The sequence below is a fragment of the Ziziphus jujuba genome, chromosome 6, assembly GCF_031755915.1.
Source record: "Ziziphus jujuba cultivar Dongzao chromosome 6, ASM3175591v1".
Lineage (NCBI taxonomy): Eukaryota > Viridiplantae > Streptophyta > Magnoliopsida > Rosales > Rhamnaceae > Ziziphus > Ziziphus jujuba.
This window is the reverse complement of record NC_083384.1, coordinates 12339017-12360425: the sequence shown is the minus strand read 5'-3', so window position 1 is coordinate 12360425 and position 21409 is coordinate 12339017. Positions and strand designations below refer to the sequence as shown.

The following is a 21409-nucleotide window of genomic DNA, read 5'->3' as shown; positions in this document are numbered from 1 at the left end:
TTTATTTTATTTTTGGGTCGGTAACCATTACCAACTATTTGATTATTTTGGATTAATAATGGGATTTATGTTTTTGGTAGATATATCATGAACGTGCAGTCCACGTGCCATGAAGGACAGGTATGGAACTAGGTTGATGGGTTTGAAACTCGGTCTGTTTGTTGGTCTTAGGGTGATGGGTTTGAAACTTGGTCTGTTTGTTTGTCCTTTTAGCTCAAGAATAAATGTTTCCTAAAGTTTAAATGGCAAATCATTATTGTTGCCCTTTTGTTTGTTCTTGGTATTTTAATAATACAGTAAAGCGATTATGATAAATAATAATAATAATAATAATAATAACAACAACAACAACAATAAATGGCTCCTCTTTGATTGCCAGAACTAATATAACCTTAAGTGTCAATGTTTTCTCATCCATGAATTTGGATGTTTTGCTTAAGAATATATAAGCTCATTCATATGTAAAAAATATAAAACGTTACATAAAACTACTTTTATAAATATTGTGATCCTAATTGAAACTATGACATACATAATATCTTCGGGGTTTGGTTCATATATATTCCCTTTCAATATGCAAAATAATACAGTTGCTGTAAATGAAATTACATATGGTATCATAGAGAGAGAGACTGGAGTTGAGAACAGATCCAAGAAAATCAGAATGAGTATGTGAATGGGATACATAATGATAATGAAAATTATTAACAGCACTACAAAGAAAAAGATGCCGCAAAAGATCATAATCCAAACATATAGGCGTAGGATTAGGACATTTTTGAAAAAACATAAAATAAAAAAATTTAATTTCATCTAGAAGACCAATCGTTAGTATCATTACAACTGAGAATCCACATGTTGATCTTTTATCCATTGATTATTTTAATTTTTTATTTATTAGAATATAGTTTTTGTTGCCTATTTTAGTTTGAAAGATAATGGGTTGTACCACTGCTAATTTTACTTTGTCCATGTGACCTTTCTTATTGATAATGACCAAACAAATAGGACCCATATATGTTTGGCCATCTTATGAGGCAAATAAAAAGTGCAAAATACCCCACCTGTGGGCTATGAAGCAAAAGTAATGTTATTGATGGCGCAAATTAAGCTGGAAAAGTAATTGGTCAATAAAGGTAAGAGCAAAGGAGGCAAATTTCTATGTCTCACTCTCATACTTGGGAAAATAAAAGGTTTTTGCGTTGCAAAATATCATCATTGAAGCATGTCTAAAATAAACCCACCTCCAACCTCCCTTTTTTTCCTCAACATGCCCTCTCTTTTCCCTGTAAAGATGGTCCTCTATAACCCCCATTTGGGTGGTACTAATAATACCATTTACCTGTCTGACAATCTTGCTTGCTCTCCCATTTCACATCTTTTCTTATCCCTTGTTGATAGCAATCTTCATTGTTTGATCAATGTATAAATTATTCTCAAGTTGATAATTTATGGGGGAAAAAAAAAAAGGTACTTTAACATGGTATTGGAACTGTTTATTATGCATGTATTCAAATTCGGTTCCAACTTTTTGATTGACTTGGTATTCAAATACTCCACATTGGGATTTAAAATAAAAGTTTTGGCTTTCCCCTTGCCCATTTGCCTATTCCTAACTCCATATAGTTTCATGGATATTGAATACCCCATAGTTGGGGAACAGGGGCTCTTGTTTTGCTCCTAATAGAGCAGTCATTTTCTGAAATATATCTTCCCCTAGCTCTCTTAAAAGCCATCTAACTTTTCCTCAAGGCTGACACACCACCCCAGATATCACAAACTTTCTAAAATTGCAAGATTGGTGAAGTAAAAAGGAGTAGGTTTTTGTGCACCAAACTAGTCACAGAGGCATAGGTTACCAGCGGCTAGGAATGGTGGAGTTTTTCTTCTTCTTTAATTAAAGTTTGCTACAGTTTCGGTTTTTTTCTTTGTTCTATTTTTTTTTTGGAGACAAAAAATAAAGCTATTTGTAACTGATTTTCATATGTACTAGTGAATTATTAGTCTCAGCTTAAATGTCACATTGTTATAAGTTTCAAACTACTTACCAAAAAAAAAAAAAAAAAAAAAAAAAGAAAAAAAAAAAGTCTTACGTATTTTCTTGTGATTAATTATGAACATGCCATGCATCAGTGCCCAACTCTCCAATAATAAGAGAACCTAAAATCAATGCAGCCTAATAAAATATATATTTACAAGTATATTTATGAACTTACCACTAATCAGGTTTTTTTTTTTAAATTTTCCTAAAAACTAAGCTCATTTAATCAAGAAAAAGCCTGAGATCAGAGTAAAAGAATTACCATAAAAGAAAAAAAATTTAATCTGTGGAAGATTAAGATACCTAACACTAAGTATCCCGTTTCAGAAGCCCATTTATATTGAGATAAGTGGGCAACTTCATTACAATCTCTAGGAATCCACCAAATCCTTCAAAGACTAAAAAAAGAAAATGAAAATCACCATGAGAGGAGAGGACTAATGAAGAAAGCGTTACTATTTCATCAGTTATAATATATATATATATATATATCCATCCATGAAAGAGAGAACTAACCACTAAAGACCATGCAACTTGTGCATTATTAATTTTATGACCTTTAATCGTTTTGAGTTTGACAAAAACCCTGCCTGAAAACCACGAGCAATCATACTCAAAAAGCTTTACTGCTTCCACTTCTTTCAAATTGAAGCCCTTGTTTCGTTATCAATGGCATTGCTCATAAATATGGGATCAAAAATATTTTAGCCACATTTATTTTATAGATATGTTATTATTTTCGGCAATAATGATATTTTATGTCCTGGGATAATCTAGCTGCTATATATATATATATATATATTTGGGTAAATATTTAGAATTCAAATCCTTAATATCCAGTATCAAATAATAATAATAAAGAAAATTTTAATTTATAAATTAAGGAAAAAAAGAAGAAAAAAACTTGGAATTGGTTCACAACTTTTTGTGTTTTGTGTTCCACGAAATCCAAACACATAGATGAAAGAGATTACATATCCCATATCAGATCTATTTGAAAGTTGCATTGGACGCAACTTTCAATATATATATACATATATTTGGATTTGGATTAAAAGACGTGGATGATATTTATGCATGCTTTTATTTTATTTTATTTTATTTTTTCAAATTTATGTCTGGCAGAATATATTAATTAGTACATAAGATAAGGGGATGGTCATTGTCAACCATTTTAGTCAAATTAAAAATCAAAAAAATTAGCATAAACTGATAGCGACCGCCCCACTCTAATATATATATATTTCATTAATTGCAGCTTTACCGAATCTCAGTCACTAACTAATCCTTAATCCTTTTTCCCCATTCACACTTGACTTATATCTCCATGTCATCTATATGTTTGACTTATCTGACCAAATCCACCAAATCTTCGCCGTCCATTTCACCACCTTTACACCAATTATAAAATAGTGTATATACGAAAAGAAAATCCCAAAAATAGACAAGGAAAAAGAGAAAGAAAGCGAGAATGATGAAAATGCAGAAAAAAGCAAAGGAAGAGTATATAGGAAAAAAGGGCATGCCCTTTTGCAAGAAACCTATTTTCCTTACACGCATTGAACGTGAGAGACGCACACACTGATTGACTGATTTCGATGTCGTTTTTTATATAATGTTTTTGTAAAACTCTTTGAGATTTTTTGTACAGACAGACTGCGTGAGCGACTCACTGAGTTAGAGTGAGTGAGTGAGTTGAGTGGGGACGACACGACGAGGCCGTGACAGGACAGGAACAGAGAACTGAATAGAGACAGAGAGAGAGAGAGAGAGAGAGACAATAAAAGTGAATAAACCTTTGGATCCACGACCTTTTTGTGTATTTGAAGGTGGTTTCAGGATTTGACCCAGTTGGTGTTTTTTTCAGTTTAAGTCTCTCTCTCTCTCTCTGAGCATCCATGTCCATACTCTGAACATTTCACAATCCATTTCATTTTCTTCTTCCAGAGCTTCTTCTTCCTTCTTCTTCTTCTTCAATGGGAGCCCGTTGCTCCAAGTTCTCTCTTTGCTGGTTCCAGTCCCACCTCAAACCCTCTGTTCTTGAGTCCTCTGATCTGGGTACCTTTCTTTTCCCTTTTTCTACTCTGTTTTTACTTTTTTTTTTTTTTGGGTTTTGAACAAAGTGTTTTTTTTTTTTTTTTTTGGGGTAGAAAACGGAGGAAAAAGTGACCGGAATTTATGGCCAAGTTTCAGCGAGTTCAGCTTGGAGCAGCTCAAAGCTGCCACGTGTGGGTTCTCCTCTGATAACATAGTGTCTGAGCACGGAGAGAAAGCTCCCAATGTGGTTTACAAAGGGAAGCTCGACAATGGCCGTTGGATCGCCGTTAAACGTTTTAACAAGTTTGCTTGGCCCGACAATCGCCAATTCCTTGTCCGTTCGTCAAACTTAAATTACTATTGGCAATTGCTTTTCTTCTTAGTATCTCTTTTTTCTGCTTTTAAATTTAATTAATTTCTTTTAATAAAAGATTTTTCATTTTTAAAGTGAGAATTGAATGTGATATAATAACAGGAGGAAGCGAGATCGGTTGGAAATCTAAGAAGCGAGCGGTTGGCGAATCTGATTGGATGCTGTTGTGAAGGTGAGGAACGGTTGCTTGTAGCCGAATTTATGCCCAATGAGACTCTGGCTAAGCATCTCTTCCACTGTGAGTTTACTTTCTTCCTTTTTCATTTCTAAATATCTTTTTTTTTTAAAATTATTATTATTATTATTATTTCTTTATTATAAATTAAATGGGTTTTTGGAAATCTTTTCTTTTCTTTTATAAATGAGTGACAAAACTGACAATAGAGGCAGCTAAAAGCCACTTTTTTGTTAAGTTTGTGAACAGTGAGATTAATGTTCATTAAGGATCCTAGGAATTCAGTTTAGCAAATTTTTGGAAGTGCTTTGGTCACCTTTTAAAAGATGGAAAGCATTGTGGTTCTAGCTTTGATTAAGATTCCAATTAAACTATATTTACCTGGAAAAAATTACCCATCCATTATCGGTCTTAAAGAATCATCAGCTTGATATTTTGTCTAAGAAGTTATTTTTCTCTGTTTTGTGTCATTAATTTTGTGAATGATCTGGGTTAGGGGAGGCTCAGCCGATGAAATGGGCAATGAGGTTGAGGGTGGCTTTGTATTTGGCACAAGCTCTGGACTATTGCAGCAGTAAAGGACGTGCATTGTATCATGATCTCAACGCCTATAGGATATTGTTTGATCAGGCAAGTGGCTTTTTTGATGAATTTTTTTAGCATTCTCTTTTAAAATTAAATTTGTTTTGCAACTGATAATGAACTTCGAATTTGGATTTGAGCAGGATGGTAACCCCAGGCTGTCCTGCTTTGGCCTCATGAAAAACAGCAGGGATGGCAAGAGTTACAGTACAAACTTGGCTTTCACACCTCCAGAATACTTGAGGACTGGTATATATATATTTTTTTCTGAAATTCTTGAATGTATTGCATTGATTTGGTTATTGAATGCAATTTTGAAGTAGAAAAATCACTTAAATCTCTGAATATTTTGGAGTTGTGTTACCTTTACTTCAGGATTGATTAATGTGAATGATTAATGACCTATTAGCAGCATTCTGTTTTCTTCACCCAGAGCATGGTTATGTTACGTCTTTTTCAGTTTTATCTAGTTAAATTCATTATGATAACAATGTGCATGTTGGTTACCAACATGAAGAAAACTAACATGCGTGTATTTGATTGTTTCCTAATATGTAATTGTGATTTCCATTTGATTCCAATATTATCTAAACCTAACTCACAGATAAAAAATTTCTTTTGTTGGCAGGTAGAGTGACAGCAGAAAGTGTAGTTTACAGCTTCGGAACATTGTTGCTAGATCTTCTTAGTGGCAAGCATATACCGCCCAGCCATGTGAGTTATGTTTGTTATCTAAATGATTCCCATGAGTGAGTTGCCAGGTGCCTAAGTGGGGGTGTCTACCACTAAGTTCAGTTTGTGGGATTATGTATTGGGATTAATATATTGGTCTTTAGTGATTGTGGAACTCATTGGTATAGAATATGATGTCAAACTAGCTTCTAATAAGTAATTAGCCTCAAGATATATCATATATATATATATATATATGTATATATAAACCATTTGAGATTTGAGTGAGTTAAAACTTAAAGGTACAAAGATTGTTGTTTGTGATGTTATTATTTTTTATTTGCAGGCACTTGATCTAATTCGTGGAAAGAATTTCCTGATGTTGATGGATTCCGCTTTGGAGGGTAATTTCTCGAACGATGATGGAACTGAACTAGTGCGGTTAGCTTCTCGCTCTTTGCAGTATGAAGCCCGTGAGAGGCCGAATGCAAAGTCTCTCGTTACTTCCCTCATGTCACTTCAGAAAGAAACTGAGGTATATTTCTAGTTTGTCTGTATCTTCAAAGTTCAAAGTGGGATGCTTTAGTCTCTTGGAAAGATTTTTCACCATGTTCTTATGATCTTGTCAGTAATGAATATTATTTTGAAAATTGGAAATTTACTTTCTACTCGTGAATCGCAATCGCTCGTTTAGATTTTCTGTCTGTTTTTGATATTTGCTCTGCATATTATTGATGAGAAGACATGTTGTTGGTCGTCAAATGCTTAAATTCGGAAAGTTTACCTAGAAAGACTGTAATTTCTCATTCCATAGTTGTTGAGCAGGTTCCATCATATGTTTTGATGGGTATCCCACATGAAACTACATCCTCAACGCAGCCATTGTCATTAACACCTTTTGGCGAAGCTTGCTTGAGAACAGATCTCACCGCTATACATGAAATACTGGACAAGAATGGATACAAGGATGATGAAGGGATTGCCAATGAGGTTTGCAACTGCCTGTCATATTTCTTTTTCAATATTTTGTGAGGGGATATCAGACATGTGCAGTATGTGTACTTTGATATGCGTGATAGCACATGTTGATGTCCCATCTTATTATGAGCCTGAACTCGCTGACAAAAGCTTTCCTTGTAAAATCGTAAATATGGACCTGCTGGACATCACTTTAATTAAATGCTAATCTGTTGGAGATTTCTGGTCTTGCAGCTTTCTTTTCAAATGTGGACAAGTCATCACTTTAATTAAATGCTAATCTGTTGGAGATTTCTGGTCTTGCAGCTTTCTTTTCAAATGTGGACAAGTCAAATGCAGGACACCTTAAATTCCAAAAAGCATGGAGATACTGCTTTTCGAGCTAAGGACTTTGCAACTGCCATAGATTGTTATACACAAGTAAGTCATCTGTTGTTTGTCTCAGAGAAAAAAGAAAGTCGTCCTATCATTGGGATTCATTTTGTATTAGCAAATTTTGGTGAATAAGCATGTCTTCTTCAATGTTTTAGGATCTAGTTGTTCTGTAAGTGTTATGATTCAGCCAGAAGGCTAAAATTTTCTTCTGGCCTTTCTGTAGTTCATTGATAGCGGGACTATGGTATCGCCCACTGTGTATGCAAGGCGATGCCTGTCTTACCTGATGAGTGACATGCTGCAAGAAGCTCTAGGGGATGCAATGCAAGCGCAGGTGGTGTCTCCTGAGTGGCCCACTGCTTTATATCTTCAAGCAGCTTGCCTCTTCAGCCTTGGGATGGATAATGATGCACAGGAAACACTCAAAGATGGCTCTAATTTGGAATCCAAAAAGAACAAAAGTTGAAAGTGTATAGGTCTCTATGATATTATAGAAAACTTCTTTCTCCCTAGTTTTGTTTAGTGTCTTGTATCTATTCTTCATTTGTTATCATTTCCCTTTCTTTTTCTTTCTTTTTTTCTTTTTCTCTTCTAAAGTGTTTTTGCTGCATTACAGGATTTTTTTCCATTAAAAAAAAAATTTATTGCTGGTTTTGATCATTTTTGTTTCTCAATTTGGGTGGTACTGTGTTTTTTTTGCCCTTTTCTAAATTATAACCTGACAGTAAAAGATTAAAGACTTATTATGAGAAAGTGATGGAAAAGAAGTATACTTTTGGCAGCTGGAGAGTCTTAACCATGAAGTATATTAGGGAAAAAGGTGGAATGTCAAGTTGTGCGTTAGTTTCATAAAAAGGGTAAAGAATTGAATTATAATAGAAATTATTTTTTTACAAAATATATATTTTTGTTCTTCTACTATTAATTTAAATAAGAAAGTTTAGATCATTCTATCAATTTTAGAGATAAGATAATAATATTTTTAAAAATAAAAGGTCTGTCACTTGGGACTTCCACACAAAGATTTTTCATGATTTTGGAGCAATCGATATAGAGACGTGCAAAATTTAGAATATATCTGGGAGGTTCGTGTAATCCCATATTTAGAGGGTTTGGTATGATTTAGTGTAATCCAACTCTCTTTCTTTTGTTTTATATAGATTGAATGTTACTTATCAACCAAACACGTGCTATGTTATTGTCTCTCTAAACTTTTTGGACTTAAAAATAGTGGAATTTCTTTGGCATGGTATATTAAAACTGAAAACTATAAGCATATTAAAAAGTTTAGGAATTCTTAACAATAATAAATATATATATATATATATATATACTCGGGGAATTTTTTAGTCTTCAAATCAATGTTTTGCTCATGTAAGAGCTGGATTTAATATTTCTTTTCGTAATGTGAAATAGTTTTTCAATTTAATAGTAATTTTGTTTGCTAATCTTGCTTGGATACACGTAAAAGTAGAACAAAATCAAAACTATCGTAGGGTAAGATAAATAAGACTACCTAAACAATTCCCAGAAGTGAGTTTTTTTTCACACCCTCCAAACTAATAAGCCAAGTTATTTTGCAAAAAAGCACAAGGAAATAGTAAAAACCAAATAGCAAACAATAAGAAGAGACAATTATACTATTTAATTCAACAATTTAGAACGTTTCTCAATACACCCAAATCCTATAACATTTTTTTAACTATTAAATCGAAATCCTGATGAAGCTGTAAAAATATATGGAACGTGCAACATTAGATACATATACAGCAAACTCTACAAGTATTGAAACAGCAGAGGAATTATATATTGCTAAATGGATAAATGCTGCAGGGTTTGCAACTTTGGAAAACTACCACATATTACTCATCATTACAATCAAATTTGCAGCTTCTCTCTCTCTCTCTCTCTCTCTCTCTTTGTTGGTTATGGTCAAGAACTCTTTTTTTTTTAGGATCCTATGACGATGGCACATTGAAATGAAAGAGCCATGAGACCACAAATGCAAATACCATACAAGCTAGAAGAAAATTGAGGAAGCGATGGCCGTGCCAGAAGCTTCGGGACTCTGTCGATGATGGCACCGATGCTGAGACTGCAGAGCTTGATGAGGCATTATTGGCCTCGGCCGACTGCTCAGTCATTTCAATCTCATTTGCTCCAACAACATTGCGTGCAGTAGAATGACAAATCTCACATGTCCTGAATGAAATTATAGAGTGGATTGATTATTATTACTTTGAAATGATGATAGACAAAACAAAATGATAATTTCCACACTATGGCAACTACGCAAAGAGAATTTGTAAGGTAAGACAATGATTTAAAACGGTAAAAGCTGGAAAGAAAGTAAAATGGAAATATTTATGCTAATTTTGATTACTTTTTCTCTAAGGAAATGTAATAAACAACATGGAACTTGTAGTTTTTATCTTAGAAGACCTATTATACAAGGATAAAAGAACCAAGAAAAAGAGGTAGGACATCAGTATATCAAAGGGGCAAAATTAGACCCATGGTTACATTATTTGGGAAGACTAAGTGGCAGTTGTAAATAAAATCCACAAAAACGGGTAACTGGAATTAGCAAATGCTTATATTCTAAAAATGAAGTAGAACCTCTTCCACAAGAAATTTCATTGCATAGCAAAAAGGATGGTAAAAGACGAAGAAGCTACATTGCCTTACACATCAACAAAAATTTATTTCAGAAAAAAAAATATATATATATATTAAAAAAAAAAAAAAAACCAAAAAAAACCAAAAAAAAAAAAAAAAAAAAAAAACAAAAATTTAAGTATCAGATGCACTTTGTCTAGTGCCAATAAGCAAAATAATCTCCATAGCTTTACCATTGTCCGAGAGTTAACACTTTTTCTCTATGCCACTATTTATTCCTCCAGATCGAAAACTAATAGAATGTTTAAAAATTTTTGCAGCCAATAAGAGTGCCATACATTAAGGTAAATTAAGATTTTTTTTTTTTTGGGGGTAAAAAATTAAAAAAAAAAAAAAAAAAAAAAGAAGAAGAAGAAGAAGAAGCAAATTTGGAAATATATCCGCTTTTCATAAGTGCCTAGCACCAACCATGTTTAATTAGATCGGACTTGAATCATTACAAAAGATCAATTGAAAGAGTTGACTTCTATGGAATCATATCATAACAATTTTAATCTTACGAAAAATCCTAATCGATTGTACATGTCCAATAAATGAGCATAGTGGATGGACCAATGAACTTGAGTATGGTCAGCTAGCATTATCTATGCTGGAAAGCAATATAAATAATAAGCAAAATGATACTATTTCCAAAATTTAATAGGCCTGCCAGGACTCCTGGACCTACAATGTGTATCTTATGGTACTCAAAACTTTTAACTTGTGCATATATCAAAAAGTAAATTATCACTAAGCATGTTCGACGAATAGGAGATACGGAAACGAAAGATCTAAAGGCAGTATAAATTGCCAGCAAGCTATAATTTTTTGCCAAGATAAATGAATAGCAACCATTTAGTGAGAAAATCTCCACTTTGATAAAGAGAAAAAAGAAAATCCCAAACACAGCAACTAAATTTCGACATGGGATAGCAATAATGAATCACCAATTTGCTTCGACACAGAACTAAAACTTTCTAATGTTTCTCTTTGCTTCACTTTTTTTTTTTTTTTTTCCCCATTGTCCTATTCATGTAACAAAATCTTTTTTACTTTCCCCATTATTCAGCAAAACAAATTATTTGTCTCAGAGTTCTCCACCTAAGCCTTCTATGTTATGCTATAACACAAACTCAAAAACATAATAGACAAAAATTAATTCCCTTCCAATTTATTCAATTATGTTAACTTAGTTATTTCTAATTTTAACCCAAAATCAAATTTTAGAAATTAGGTCCTCTACTCAACGAAGAGGATTTTCTTCAAACAAATCATGTACAAACTTCAAAGAGTTAAACCAGTAAAAACATTATACAAGTAATGTAGAAACTTGAAAGATTTAAACCAGCAAAAACATTATCCATATCCAAAACATTAAACATATGAAAACTTATACCAAATTTATATTATTATAAAGAGGGAAAAAGGATAAAAATTAATAATAATAATAAAAGCTAAGTTTCACTCACTTATTTCCCTTAATCTTGAACCAGGCCTCAGCACAGTTCTTGTGAGCAGCAGCCAAATCATCTTTGCAAGAGCAACCCAATTCAATCGGAATGCCAGATTCATGACTATTACTCTCCAAACCCAGATGGCAAATTCTACAGTCCCTCTCTACCTTAGCCAAATGCACCTTAACTTCCGGAACCACCCCTCCATTTTCTGCTTCGACCAGAATCGAACAATCCGAAACCGAAGAGGCTCTACGAGAATCCGAGACAACAACCCCAGTTTCAGGGTCACATACAAAAGCAAACCTGTACTCGTCGTACGACCCGCCGTTCGTGGAGAAGAACTGAGAATAGCACGACCCGTCGTCTGCATCGGAGAAACAGAGGCTTCCGTCAGCACTTACCTCACTTCCGGCGCCGGAACGCCGATGGCCACCACCTTGCTCCAAATCAACTCCTGACATTTATTTATTTTTCCTTGAAAGTCAAAATTTCACAGACCCAGAAAAAGTTGAAAACTTGGGTACCAAGTTAGGAACCAAAGCTTCCAAACCCATGAGTATTTTTGAACTTCTGGGCTTTTGTATTAAAAAAAAAATCGTTTTTTTTTTTTTTTTGGGGAATTTCTTTTTTTCCGAAAAAATCCGAGGATTTAAAGAAGTCTGTATAAATGGAGTAGGTGAATCTTCAACTCCATTAATGTTTCTGTTTACCAAAAATCAAGCTACCCCAAAAAAAAAAATGGTTTTTTTTTTTTTTTTTTTTTATACATACTGAGAAAAAATGCATAGAGAGAGTGAAAAGAAGAAGGGGGTTATTGTCTGATACAGAGCTGAGAGACTTATAACAATGTTGGAAGAGACAAAAGACTTGTGCTTTGGAAACTTTGAACCGGAAAAAAAAAAAAAAAAAAAAAAAAAAAAAAAAAAAAAAACTGCACCAGAATAGAATGAAAAGAAAAAACGTGCAGTGTGTGGCACTGCCAAAAAACTTAGAAGAAGCAATCTCATTCATAAAGGCCAAAAAAAAAAGAAAAAAAAGGAATAAATATTAATTAAAAAATAAATAAAAAAAAGTTGCTAGAAGATTTGGTGGTATACTTTAGATTCCATGTGCTGACTGCTGAGAAGATTCTGTACGTCCGATTGAATTGGGTTTTGTGCATTGAAACATCCTCTGCGGTTCAGATCGAATGGAGAAATCAACACCTTAGCAATTCCAACTCATTTTCTTAATTTTTTTTTTGTTTTTTTTAAAAAAATGTTTTTGTCGGATTAAATAAAATAAATTTTTTTTTTTTCTGTCGGTAAATAAAGAAAACAAATATATATTATAGTTTTTCCTTTTGGTACTTTTGGACTGAAAAGACTGGCTAGTGGCCGTAATTGGAATTATTGTAGATAAAAGAAGGTGACAATATCTTAAAGCACTAGGGGTAATTATGTCAGAATATTTTATCCTATTACCCTCGAATGATTTTTGTCTTGTACTTCGTTAAATTATTATTATTTTTTTTCAGTTTTAAAAGAAATACATTAATCAATACGTAACAGGTACGATAATTATGGTAACTGAAACAATAATCCTCTGCTTCTCAGTCTATGATATATAATATTCCATCCATAATCTTAACTGTTCAAATTTGGGTGCGTCAAGTTTATTGCACAACCAAACCACATAAAGCTTACAAGGATTCGTCCGATAGTAGAGCAATTTGTTGAACCAGATTGGATTAAATATTTAATAAATAGTATAATTAGAATGTAATTAGATTGGATTAGATATGAGTATTTTTTAAATTGAATTGGATACAATTATTTTTATTATTAATCAATTAAATTAAATTAATGATAAAAAAAAAAAAAAAAAACAAAGCACATAAAGCAGTCAAGGGAGGTTATTTATATTCTATTTGTTTATGAGGTGGTTTAGGAATGAAGCAATTTCTGGGACATGAAGACAGTTTGACTGGAGGTGGACCACATGAAGGTCAGGGAAGGGGAAGCTCATGTTTGTGACCAGACCTTGCGTGAACAACACAAAAAGCTTTTTATCTTATTCTATTTTTTATTTTTATTATAAAATTTAGGAAAGAAAAAAATAAGATAGGAAAAAAGATAAAGAGAAAAGATCCAAATCTGAATGTTGTAAAATCTGTCCCCTAGTAATAACAGTAGGGTCTGTATATTTGATAAAGATTGCTCTGACAATTTGTACTATCCTTTTTATTTTATAATTATGGTGTTCTTTTTCTAATTTCTTTTATTGGGTAATGAAATTTGTTGTTTGTTTTTGCGGTTGGGTTTTGTTTCCATGTGAATCATTATGTGAATTATTATCGATTACATGCGAATTAGTCCCTGGATTAGTAGTAGGATAAGTAAGCCGTTAATTATACCCTCAAATTTTGTTCTCTAATTAACATTTTCATATAATAAAGCCGAAGAAATGAAAGGTTTATGGCTTTTATCCTATTATGCTAGAATATGGGTGAAGATATAAACATTTACGTTAGGAATTTTACAAGTTTTTTATTTTTTATTTTTTTTATCTCATATATTTTCAAGTACTTATATTTACCAGCCTACTCTAATCCATTAGATTAATCTTATTTAATGATTAAGATGATTTATCAAACAATAATATTAAAATATTTATAAAAAAATACGATGATAATGGTTTGTTTCTTTAATTTATGAAATAAATTATATTAATATATCATTTAATAAATATTTTTGATAAACATTTTATATACTATAATACTAATATTTATCAAACACATGGTACATGAAACACTATATTTACTTTTACAACTTTCACAGCGAAAAAATAACTGGAATACCTATACTATTATGCTAGTGTTTAAACCATCAGAAGTCAAAACAAGTAAAATTGCATTGTATAAGTTCAATGAGGTCATTAAAGCGCATTCCAAAATCACATTCTACAAATATCAATAAAACTGTAGTAGATACTTTACATTGGAATCTTATTCTTGTTCCATCTACTTTTCCTTCTTTTTTATTTTTATTTTTATCTTTTTATTTTTTAAGTTATTTTCTCTTGTGGGTCGTCCTATTACCTCTTTATTGCTTTTTTTTTTTTTTCTTTTTCCCCCTACATATTCCTCTAAACATTATAAAAAATAATATGCCAAATTAACCAACCCAGCACATAGAGACACCGTTTTGAATTCTTTCACACACACACAAAATAGTGGGAACCAAATGCACTTTCTAATCAAAAAAATTGAAAGAGCAAGTAATCTTTGGCATACGATGTGGTGGGGTTGATTCTATTCAAGATCTGTCACAAACTGAATCTTCTACATGGGTTTTTGGGATTAAGTTATTGCCTTTATCTTCTTCTTTATTTCTTTCTTTTTATTTTCTATTTTTCACTCTCTACCACCAAAGAAATAAAAAATAGATTTTTTTTCCCTCACAAATGGGAACAGTATACTGATTACACCCAAGAGCTATAATAATTCAAAGTTGGAGAGTGTAATCCATAATTATCTGGGTCTACTTCGTGTTTTTTTCTCTCTAAAAATATCTGCTTGGCATTGACCTAAGCTGCTCCATAATTGCTATTTTGCTATTCAAAGAATTATATCTATCTGCCTAATCACTCAAGAGAGGCAGGGACCCATTGCTGCTGGCTTTGTGCCCCAAAACCAAATGCCATGAGTACAGCAAAACAAGGATGTGACACAAGTAAATCCCATAACCACCCCAATCCTCTCCCCCCCCACCCCCCCATTTTTGTTTTTTTTTCTTTTTTTATGTAAATCTCCTCAAAATAAATAATTTTTCCAAAAGAGTCATTATATAATATATTGCTTATTCATATGAGCCAAAACCCACAAAAAAAAAAAAAAAAAAAAAAACAAAACAAAAACAATCGGCTAATTTTTTATTTTGGGTTGCGGAGGCCATGCAAGTGGTGTGTCCAAATGGCAACTAGTTTAGGCGTGTAAGCTTAGCTTCGTGATAAGCCTCGTCGACCTATTTTTGGAACCATAAATACAAAATGAATTTTGTCATTTTCGCAGCTTAGCAAAAATAAAGGAAATTAGTTGTATGTAACATTTCCCATATCTTTACTTGTAGGGATGGCAATTCATGTCGGTGCATTGTGTACGGATCAACTTGTTTACTAATTGTGATAAAATTACTCAATTCAAATATAACTTGATTATTAATTATATAAGAAACTTTTAATCTGAACAGAATTTGTTTAATAAATAGGTAATTTGATATGATTTATGTGACACGTTTATTAAATAAATCAACATAGATTAATATAATCTGTTTATATGAAATTAATCTATTTGCATAAAATTGACACAATTAAATAAAATTAACTTGTTTAAATTAATTATTTCAAATAAAATAAAAATAATTTAGTTATTAATTAATCTTCAATTAAAATATAGTGAAATTTTACTATGCAGACCGTCTTAAAGACGATAATTTTTAAAGAAATAATCATCAAAATTTATTTCTATATGATAGTATTGATGATGAATTTTTCGAAAAATATCATCACTATTGAGGATCGCATGATAAAAACATATGGATGCTTGTACCATAGTCAGACTCTTAAAATATACATGAAAAAACATATAATTATACTAATATATTTACACACTAATATACATTAATATAATAATATAGCAATCTCGTATAATAGTCAAATATATATACATAAAAAAACTTAATATTACTTTTTTAAAAATAATATTAGAAAAAATTCTATTATAATTATGTTTTTAATTTTCTACATCTCTAATACTCTACAGATTAATTTTTATTTTTTCGGTATCCATAAATACATTCATGTATTAAACACAATACATTTAAGTAAATAAATATCATTCCTATAATTTTATTTCTAAATTTTTTAATTAATAATACAATTTTAAATAAGTTTGTAATTTATTAATAAAAAATTATTAATTAAAATTTTATTAGTAGTAAATTTAATATCTTAAAATTATAGTTTAGACGAGTTATAATTGTACACACATTGATCCTAATTTAAGTTGATTGAATAAATTCAAACCTACAACTTTGTATCATTTTTTATTGATATTATTATACCACAACCTAGACTGTCAATTTGTCATTCCGCTGCCTATGCGAAAGCAAGGAACAATATAGTTGGAGCACGTCATTGGCAACTTGGGCTTCCTCCACGAATCTACGCGTTGAATTTGATACCGAATGGTAATAATAATAAAAATACCCAACTGAAAGGAGACGAAGTAAATAATATATATATATATATATATATATTAATTAGTTTAATCCATTGCCACTTAAGAAATTAGCTACTCATAATTAATCACGTCTTGCATCACAATAATCAAAATTAATCTTCAGCCAAAAAAAGAAAAAAAAAGTTAATTAAACTAAACAATATACAAACATATATGAGTAGATACCGAGAAAATTTTAACAATTAATTTATTATATTTTATACATATATATATTATTAATGTAAATCTTATAAATAATAGTAAAGGCGTTATCAATTATTTACCCTGTATACGCATATTAATATTGATTGAATTGTATTTAATTTAATTTATTTAAATTTAAATTATATTAACATATTAACCATTAAATAATGACATGTATATATTTAATAATTAACTTGAGAATATTTTTAGCATTACTCAAATCTTATAGCCGATGAGAGATAAGAAAATTTGATAATTTAAGCTCATAACAATAACTACTAAATCCTCGGTAAATAAAAAACAAATTAATGATTAACGGCATATACCTCGATTTTATCAGTGCATGTTTGAGAGTACTTTTTCATAAACAATTATTTTCGGTAACACTTATAAAATTATAGGACTTTTGTAAGCAAGTGCTGTAAAATAAATAGCAACATATTTGGTCATATAAAATAAAAAAACTATTTTTTAATTTATTTTTTGTATTTTTATATTTTAATTTATACATTAAATGTTTATTTTTTAAAATACGGTATTAAAAGTGTCCAAAGTGCTTGTTTTTTTTTTATGCCAAAAGCACTCCATAATTTTTTACCAAATATATAACTAAGTACTTTTTCTTTTTTCATATCAATTATTTTAGCTCCAAAAACACTAACAGATACGAATTTACTGACTTTGCGTTAGGTAATTTAGGTTCTAAGGCCGAGTAAAATGATAAGTTATTCTACATTTAAAAATAAATAAATTAGTGTTTATTTATTTAAATTTGAAACTTTTGAAAGCAGGACCAACGTCTCTTAATACCATACTAGTATAGGGCAAGCAAATGAAATTGATAAGACGAAGGACAAGAAATGGGTAATCAGATCAAATGGATGATTATAGGGAAGTGAACACTAGAAAAGGGGCTCTCAGGTCTGTCTTACTACTTGCAGTACAAAACAGTGTCATAGGCTTTAGGGACGGATATTGAAGATGAAGGATAAAAATTCCTCGTAAGAAAAAGCCAAATATCATATGCATTAGAATAGCTGAAAGTGCATTGCACATGATTCTGAATACGAAGAAGATTACAAATAGTCTAAGATGCCTAATTGAGAGACAAAGAAAGAAAGTTTGGTTGTTTTAGTTTGAGACAGAGACTGCAAAGAGGTTCAAACATAAGCTATAAAATGAGCACAAGGAGGGCATTGAAAGACCAGAAACAAAATAGAGTAGATTGTAATTATAGAAACAAGAAGTCAGGATAGAGAAAAAAACCTTGTTAAACAGGATTTCTATAGTTGACCGTAGAGAAGTTTCTTCTTCAACTTCTATTGTATAAATCAGAACACAAAAAAATCTCATAGAGAAATAAGAGATTTTGATGGAACTGTGAGTTCCCACCACCATATGAAATTAATCCTCTTCAATATGAAAATATAGTTTGCCATTATTGCATAGGTATTCCGGACAACAGGATTTGGTACCAAAGCCAAAAGCTGCTTAAGTCTCCTGCAATTTTTTTTTCTTCAATTTACTTTATCCATGATTCTTGGCCAGGAAATATTAACTTGGCTGCACAACACTAATCCTGAAATACAAACATTTCTAGGACTCATAACCATTCATCTAGATTTTCCTGTTGCTTACATGTCCCTAAACAGGGGATAGGACCATTCACATGTGTATGAACCCCGAATTTTATCTTGTAGTAGAGCAGTCATTCACAGTCTTGGTTGATGCAAGTGGTTTGTTGGTTTTCATGCCTATAAAGTAATCACTTCTCTGTTGAAAATGCAAATATTTACTCACTCGACTCTCTTTAAAAAGCTTACTGGCACTTGGGATATTTTTCCAGCTGTACCACCTATTGCTCTCATACTGCTATTCTCCAACCCACTTTTAAGCCAAGCAAGGTTACTTATATCTGTCGCAATAGCAGCCAGTTCCAAACTTGGAAATGAAGGAGGCTCTGAATACTCAACAAACTCTGGCCCTAACAAAGATTTTTGAGATTTCCTGCCATTTTGTGTCCTACAGCAACCATGGCCACATTGACTAGGAACTGACTGCTCCCAATTATCTGCTTTGAGCATCTTGAAAATTTCAATATCTGGTTTTGATGCGTTAACCAAAGGACCTTGCATCGGAACCGGCCTCTGCATTGATGATGCAGGCTCTTGGCACTCCAAAGGATTGTATACACTGAAAGCACTGACACGTGCCACTGGTCGAAAAAGAGTAGGTGGCTCTTTCAATTCATGACTAAACTGACCCTCCATTGGTGGTTTGTCTTCATAGTGATCTTCCATATTCTCCAAAGAACTGGCATCTCTACCTTCTGTGGACTTAAACGAATTAACATCCCCGCATGACATGGTTTCTTCAGACGATGCTTTAGTTTTGTCAAAGCTAGCTTCTTCCACCATATTACCAGATTCCAACTTAATTTTGCCATGCTCCATGCATCTACGTCTCAGAGTGGAATTCCAGTGGTTCTTAATAGCATTGTCTGTTCTTCCTGGTAGAAGCCTTGCAATTGCTGCCCACTTGTTTCCATGAACTGCATGGGCTGCAACTATTATCTGATCCTCCTCATCTGAAAAAAATGCAGTATCATCAACCTTGTTAATGGAAAGGAGAGTGGATATGGTTCTGACTGACAATATATTGGCTTGAGTAGTTAAAAGTGTTTCCGAATTTTGTTGGGAAGCATGAACATGTTCACAAACCATTGCATACAGACATACATCATATCTCAAAGTTTAAACAACAGCATTTATGTGCCCATTCTTACATTTGATTAAAATCAGAAGAAATAGCACAATGTTAGGAAAATTCTGTCAATAGTAATAATTCCATTAGCCCATTGCTCTTTGATGCGACACATGTCCTTCATTGGCTGATGTCAATCCTCATGTGTCCTTCATATGTTGTATAGCAGGCTAACATGCTTTTGCTTCCTAAATTTTAGTGCCTATTTTCACACTACGAATTTTTGGAAAAGGTCACATCTATTGTTAGATATTGAAAACTCTCATACAAATTCAACCAACAAATTAGCTAGAACATCATGTCCAGATTTTACTACACTGAATACAAATTACTACGTTAAGGTCAACAACATAAATGTAGAGAGATTATATGCGAGGCATGTGGGCAGAACTTTTGTACCCTATTATGATAAAATATTTATTACCATATATGCATCTAGTCATATAAAGGTAGTAACCATGTGCAAGGTACTAGTTGAGTGAACTTCTGGCAAATTCTTTTTACCGGGACGGTAGCTCAAAAGTGTATAACTTTTGGACTTCATCTATTTCAAAGCAAATTCCTGAGTGTTTTCTTTCCCTGAAACTACAATGTACACACAAATATAAGAAAAGATAAACTATATTTACAATGTACCATAGCTTGCAAGTCAAGTAGAGTTGTGACAGGAATGGGAATGTGAAATGGCCATCTTTTATCTATCACATTCCGTTGAAAGGACTGTGTCAATTCAGCGAAAGATTAGAATCTCAAACCCAGCACCTGCATGGTATCCTTATTCATTCTGAAAGTTGTATCTCATATATGCTAGTATACCCAAGTATTCTGATATTGGCTTCACCAAGTTCTATTCCCAAATTACAATGTCAGGATCCTAACGGGTTTTTTTTTTTTTTTTTTTAACCACCGGCAATCCCATATCTTAAAATTAGATGCTCAATGCAAATTTCGATTTCAACCATCCAAAGATAACCACGTTACAAATTTTGTTTCTTCCCTCAATGTAATTTGACAAGGCTAACACTCCTTATGCATTAACTAAACTGTGATATAGTGCATACTCTAAACAAAATAAAGCAACTAACCCAATAACATACTATCACTAAACCTCTTAATTCTTTCCCGTAATCACTCTGTTTGCCCAAATCAACATATGATTAAACACCAACTTAAACATGGTACAATCACTTCTTAGTGACAAACAAATTGCAAATTCTTAATGTTTACTACGAAATAAAATTCGACGAAATCGATAATTTGAAGTCAAAAGAAGTAAAAATATATATGTATATATATATATATATATATAAATATAGTCAACAAAACAAACACATTCAAGAATTACTTCGAAAATTTTCTTGAAAAACTAAAAGAAAAGAAAACTAAAGATGAAAAAGGCAAGGGGTTTAGATCGTACCAGAAAATGGCTTGCGCTTGACAGCCGGGTCGAGCTGATTACACCACCGAAGGCGGCAAGACTTGCCGGATCGACCAGCGATTCCACGGGCGATCAAGCTCCAATTCCGAGCACCGAACTTGCTGACGAGTCGACTGAGTATGGCGTCTTCTTCCGGCGACCAAGGTCCCTTCACTCTGTCTCTGCTAGATTGTCCGCCACTTCCGTCTCCGGCAGCCAACACCGCCTCGTCGCCGCTTCCACCGGCAACGGCGGCGTCCTCAGCGTCTCCAATGGAAGCGACGTCGTTATCGGCGAGGGTAGCGTCCTTCATTTCCATGTTTGTCTCTCCACCACCACCACCACCACTACCACAGTAGTACCTACCAGACTTAACTGCAAGTGTCTTCCATGGCAGACAGCTTAATAGATTTTATA

The 21409-nt window shown here is 32.5% G+C and overlaps 3 protein-coding genes across 3 annotated transcripts; 1 reads left to right on the top strand and 2 right to left on the bottom strand.

The window, feature by feature from the left end:
• The first annotated feature begins 3499 nt into the window (after window positions 1-3499).
• LOC107430720 (serine/threonine-protein kinase BSK6) lies at window positions 3500-7893 on the top strand. The gene is made up of 11 exons (XM_025078709.3): window positions 3500-3870; window positions 3989-4099; window positions 4192-4412; window positions 4554-4689; window positions 5123-5256; window positions 5352-5457; window positions 5837-5922; window positions 6227-6415; window positions 6706-6870; window positions 7165-7278; window positions 7457-7893. Exons 2-11 carry the CDS (start codon window positions 4018-4020, stop codon window positions 7697-7699), a joined length of 1476 nt encoding a protein of 491 aa, XP_024934477.3. The 5' UTR covers window positions 3500-3870; window positions 3989-4017; the 3' UTR covers window positions 7700-7893.
• Window positions 7894-8847: 954 nt separating this feature from the next.
• LOC125419166 (uncharacterized) lies at window positions 8848-12230 on the bottom strand. The gene is made up of 2 exons (XM_048464579.2): window positions 11361-12230; window positions 8848-9435 (listed from the first exon to the last, which is right to left on the bottom strand). The coding sequence occupies exons 1-2, from the start codon at window positions 11807-11809 to the stop codon at window positions 9192-9194; spliced, it is 693 nt and encodes a 230-aa protein (XP_048320536.1). The 5' UTR covers window positions 11810-12230; the 3' UTR covers window positions 8848-9191.
• A 5934-nt stretch (window positions 12231-18164) lies between these two features.
• On the bottom strand, window positions 18165-21409 carry LOC107430724 (transcription factor MYB1). The gene is given in 3 exon segments (XM_025079477.3): window positions 18165-18656; window positions 18659-19399; window positions 20993-21409. Coding segments are annotated over 3 exon segments (1215 nt in total). The 5' UTR covers window positions 21312-21409; the 3' UTR covers window positions 18165-18501.

Bases quoted from the DNA above. Each gene is read 5' to 3' on its own strand.
- LOC107430720 (XM_025078709.3), top strand. From the start codon at position 4,018: ATGGGAGCCCGTTGCTCCAAGTTCTCTCTTTGCTGGTTCCAGTCCCAC. The intron at 4,413-4,553 runs GTCCGTTCGTCA...ATATAATAACAG, and splicing joins CCGACAATCGCCAATTCCTT to GAGGAAGCGAGATCGGTTGG. The intron at 5,257-5,351 runs GCAAGTGGCTTT...GGATTTGAGCAG, and splicing joins ATAGGATATTGTTTGATCAG to GATGGTAACCCCAGGCTGTC.
- LOC125419166 (XM_048464579.2), bottom strand. From the start codon at position 11,809: ATGTCAGGAGTTGATTTGGAGCAAGGTGGTGGCCATCGGCGTTCCGGC. The intron at 9,436-11,360 runs GTGAGTGAAACT...AATTTCATTCAG, and splicing joins TTCAAGATTAAGGGAAATAA to GACATGTGAGATTTGTCATT.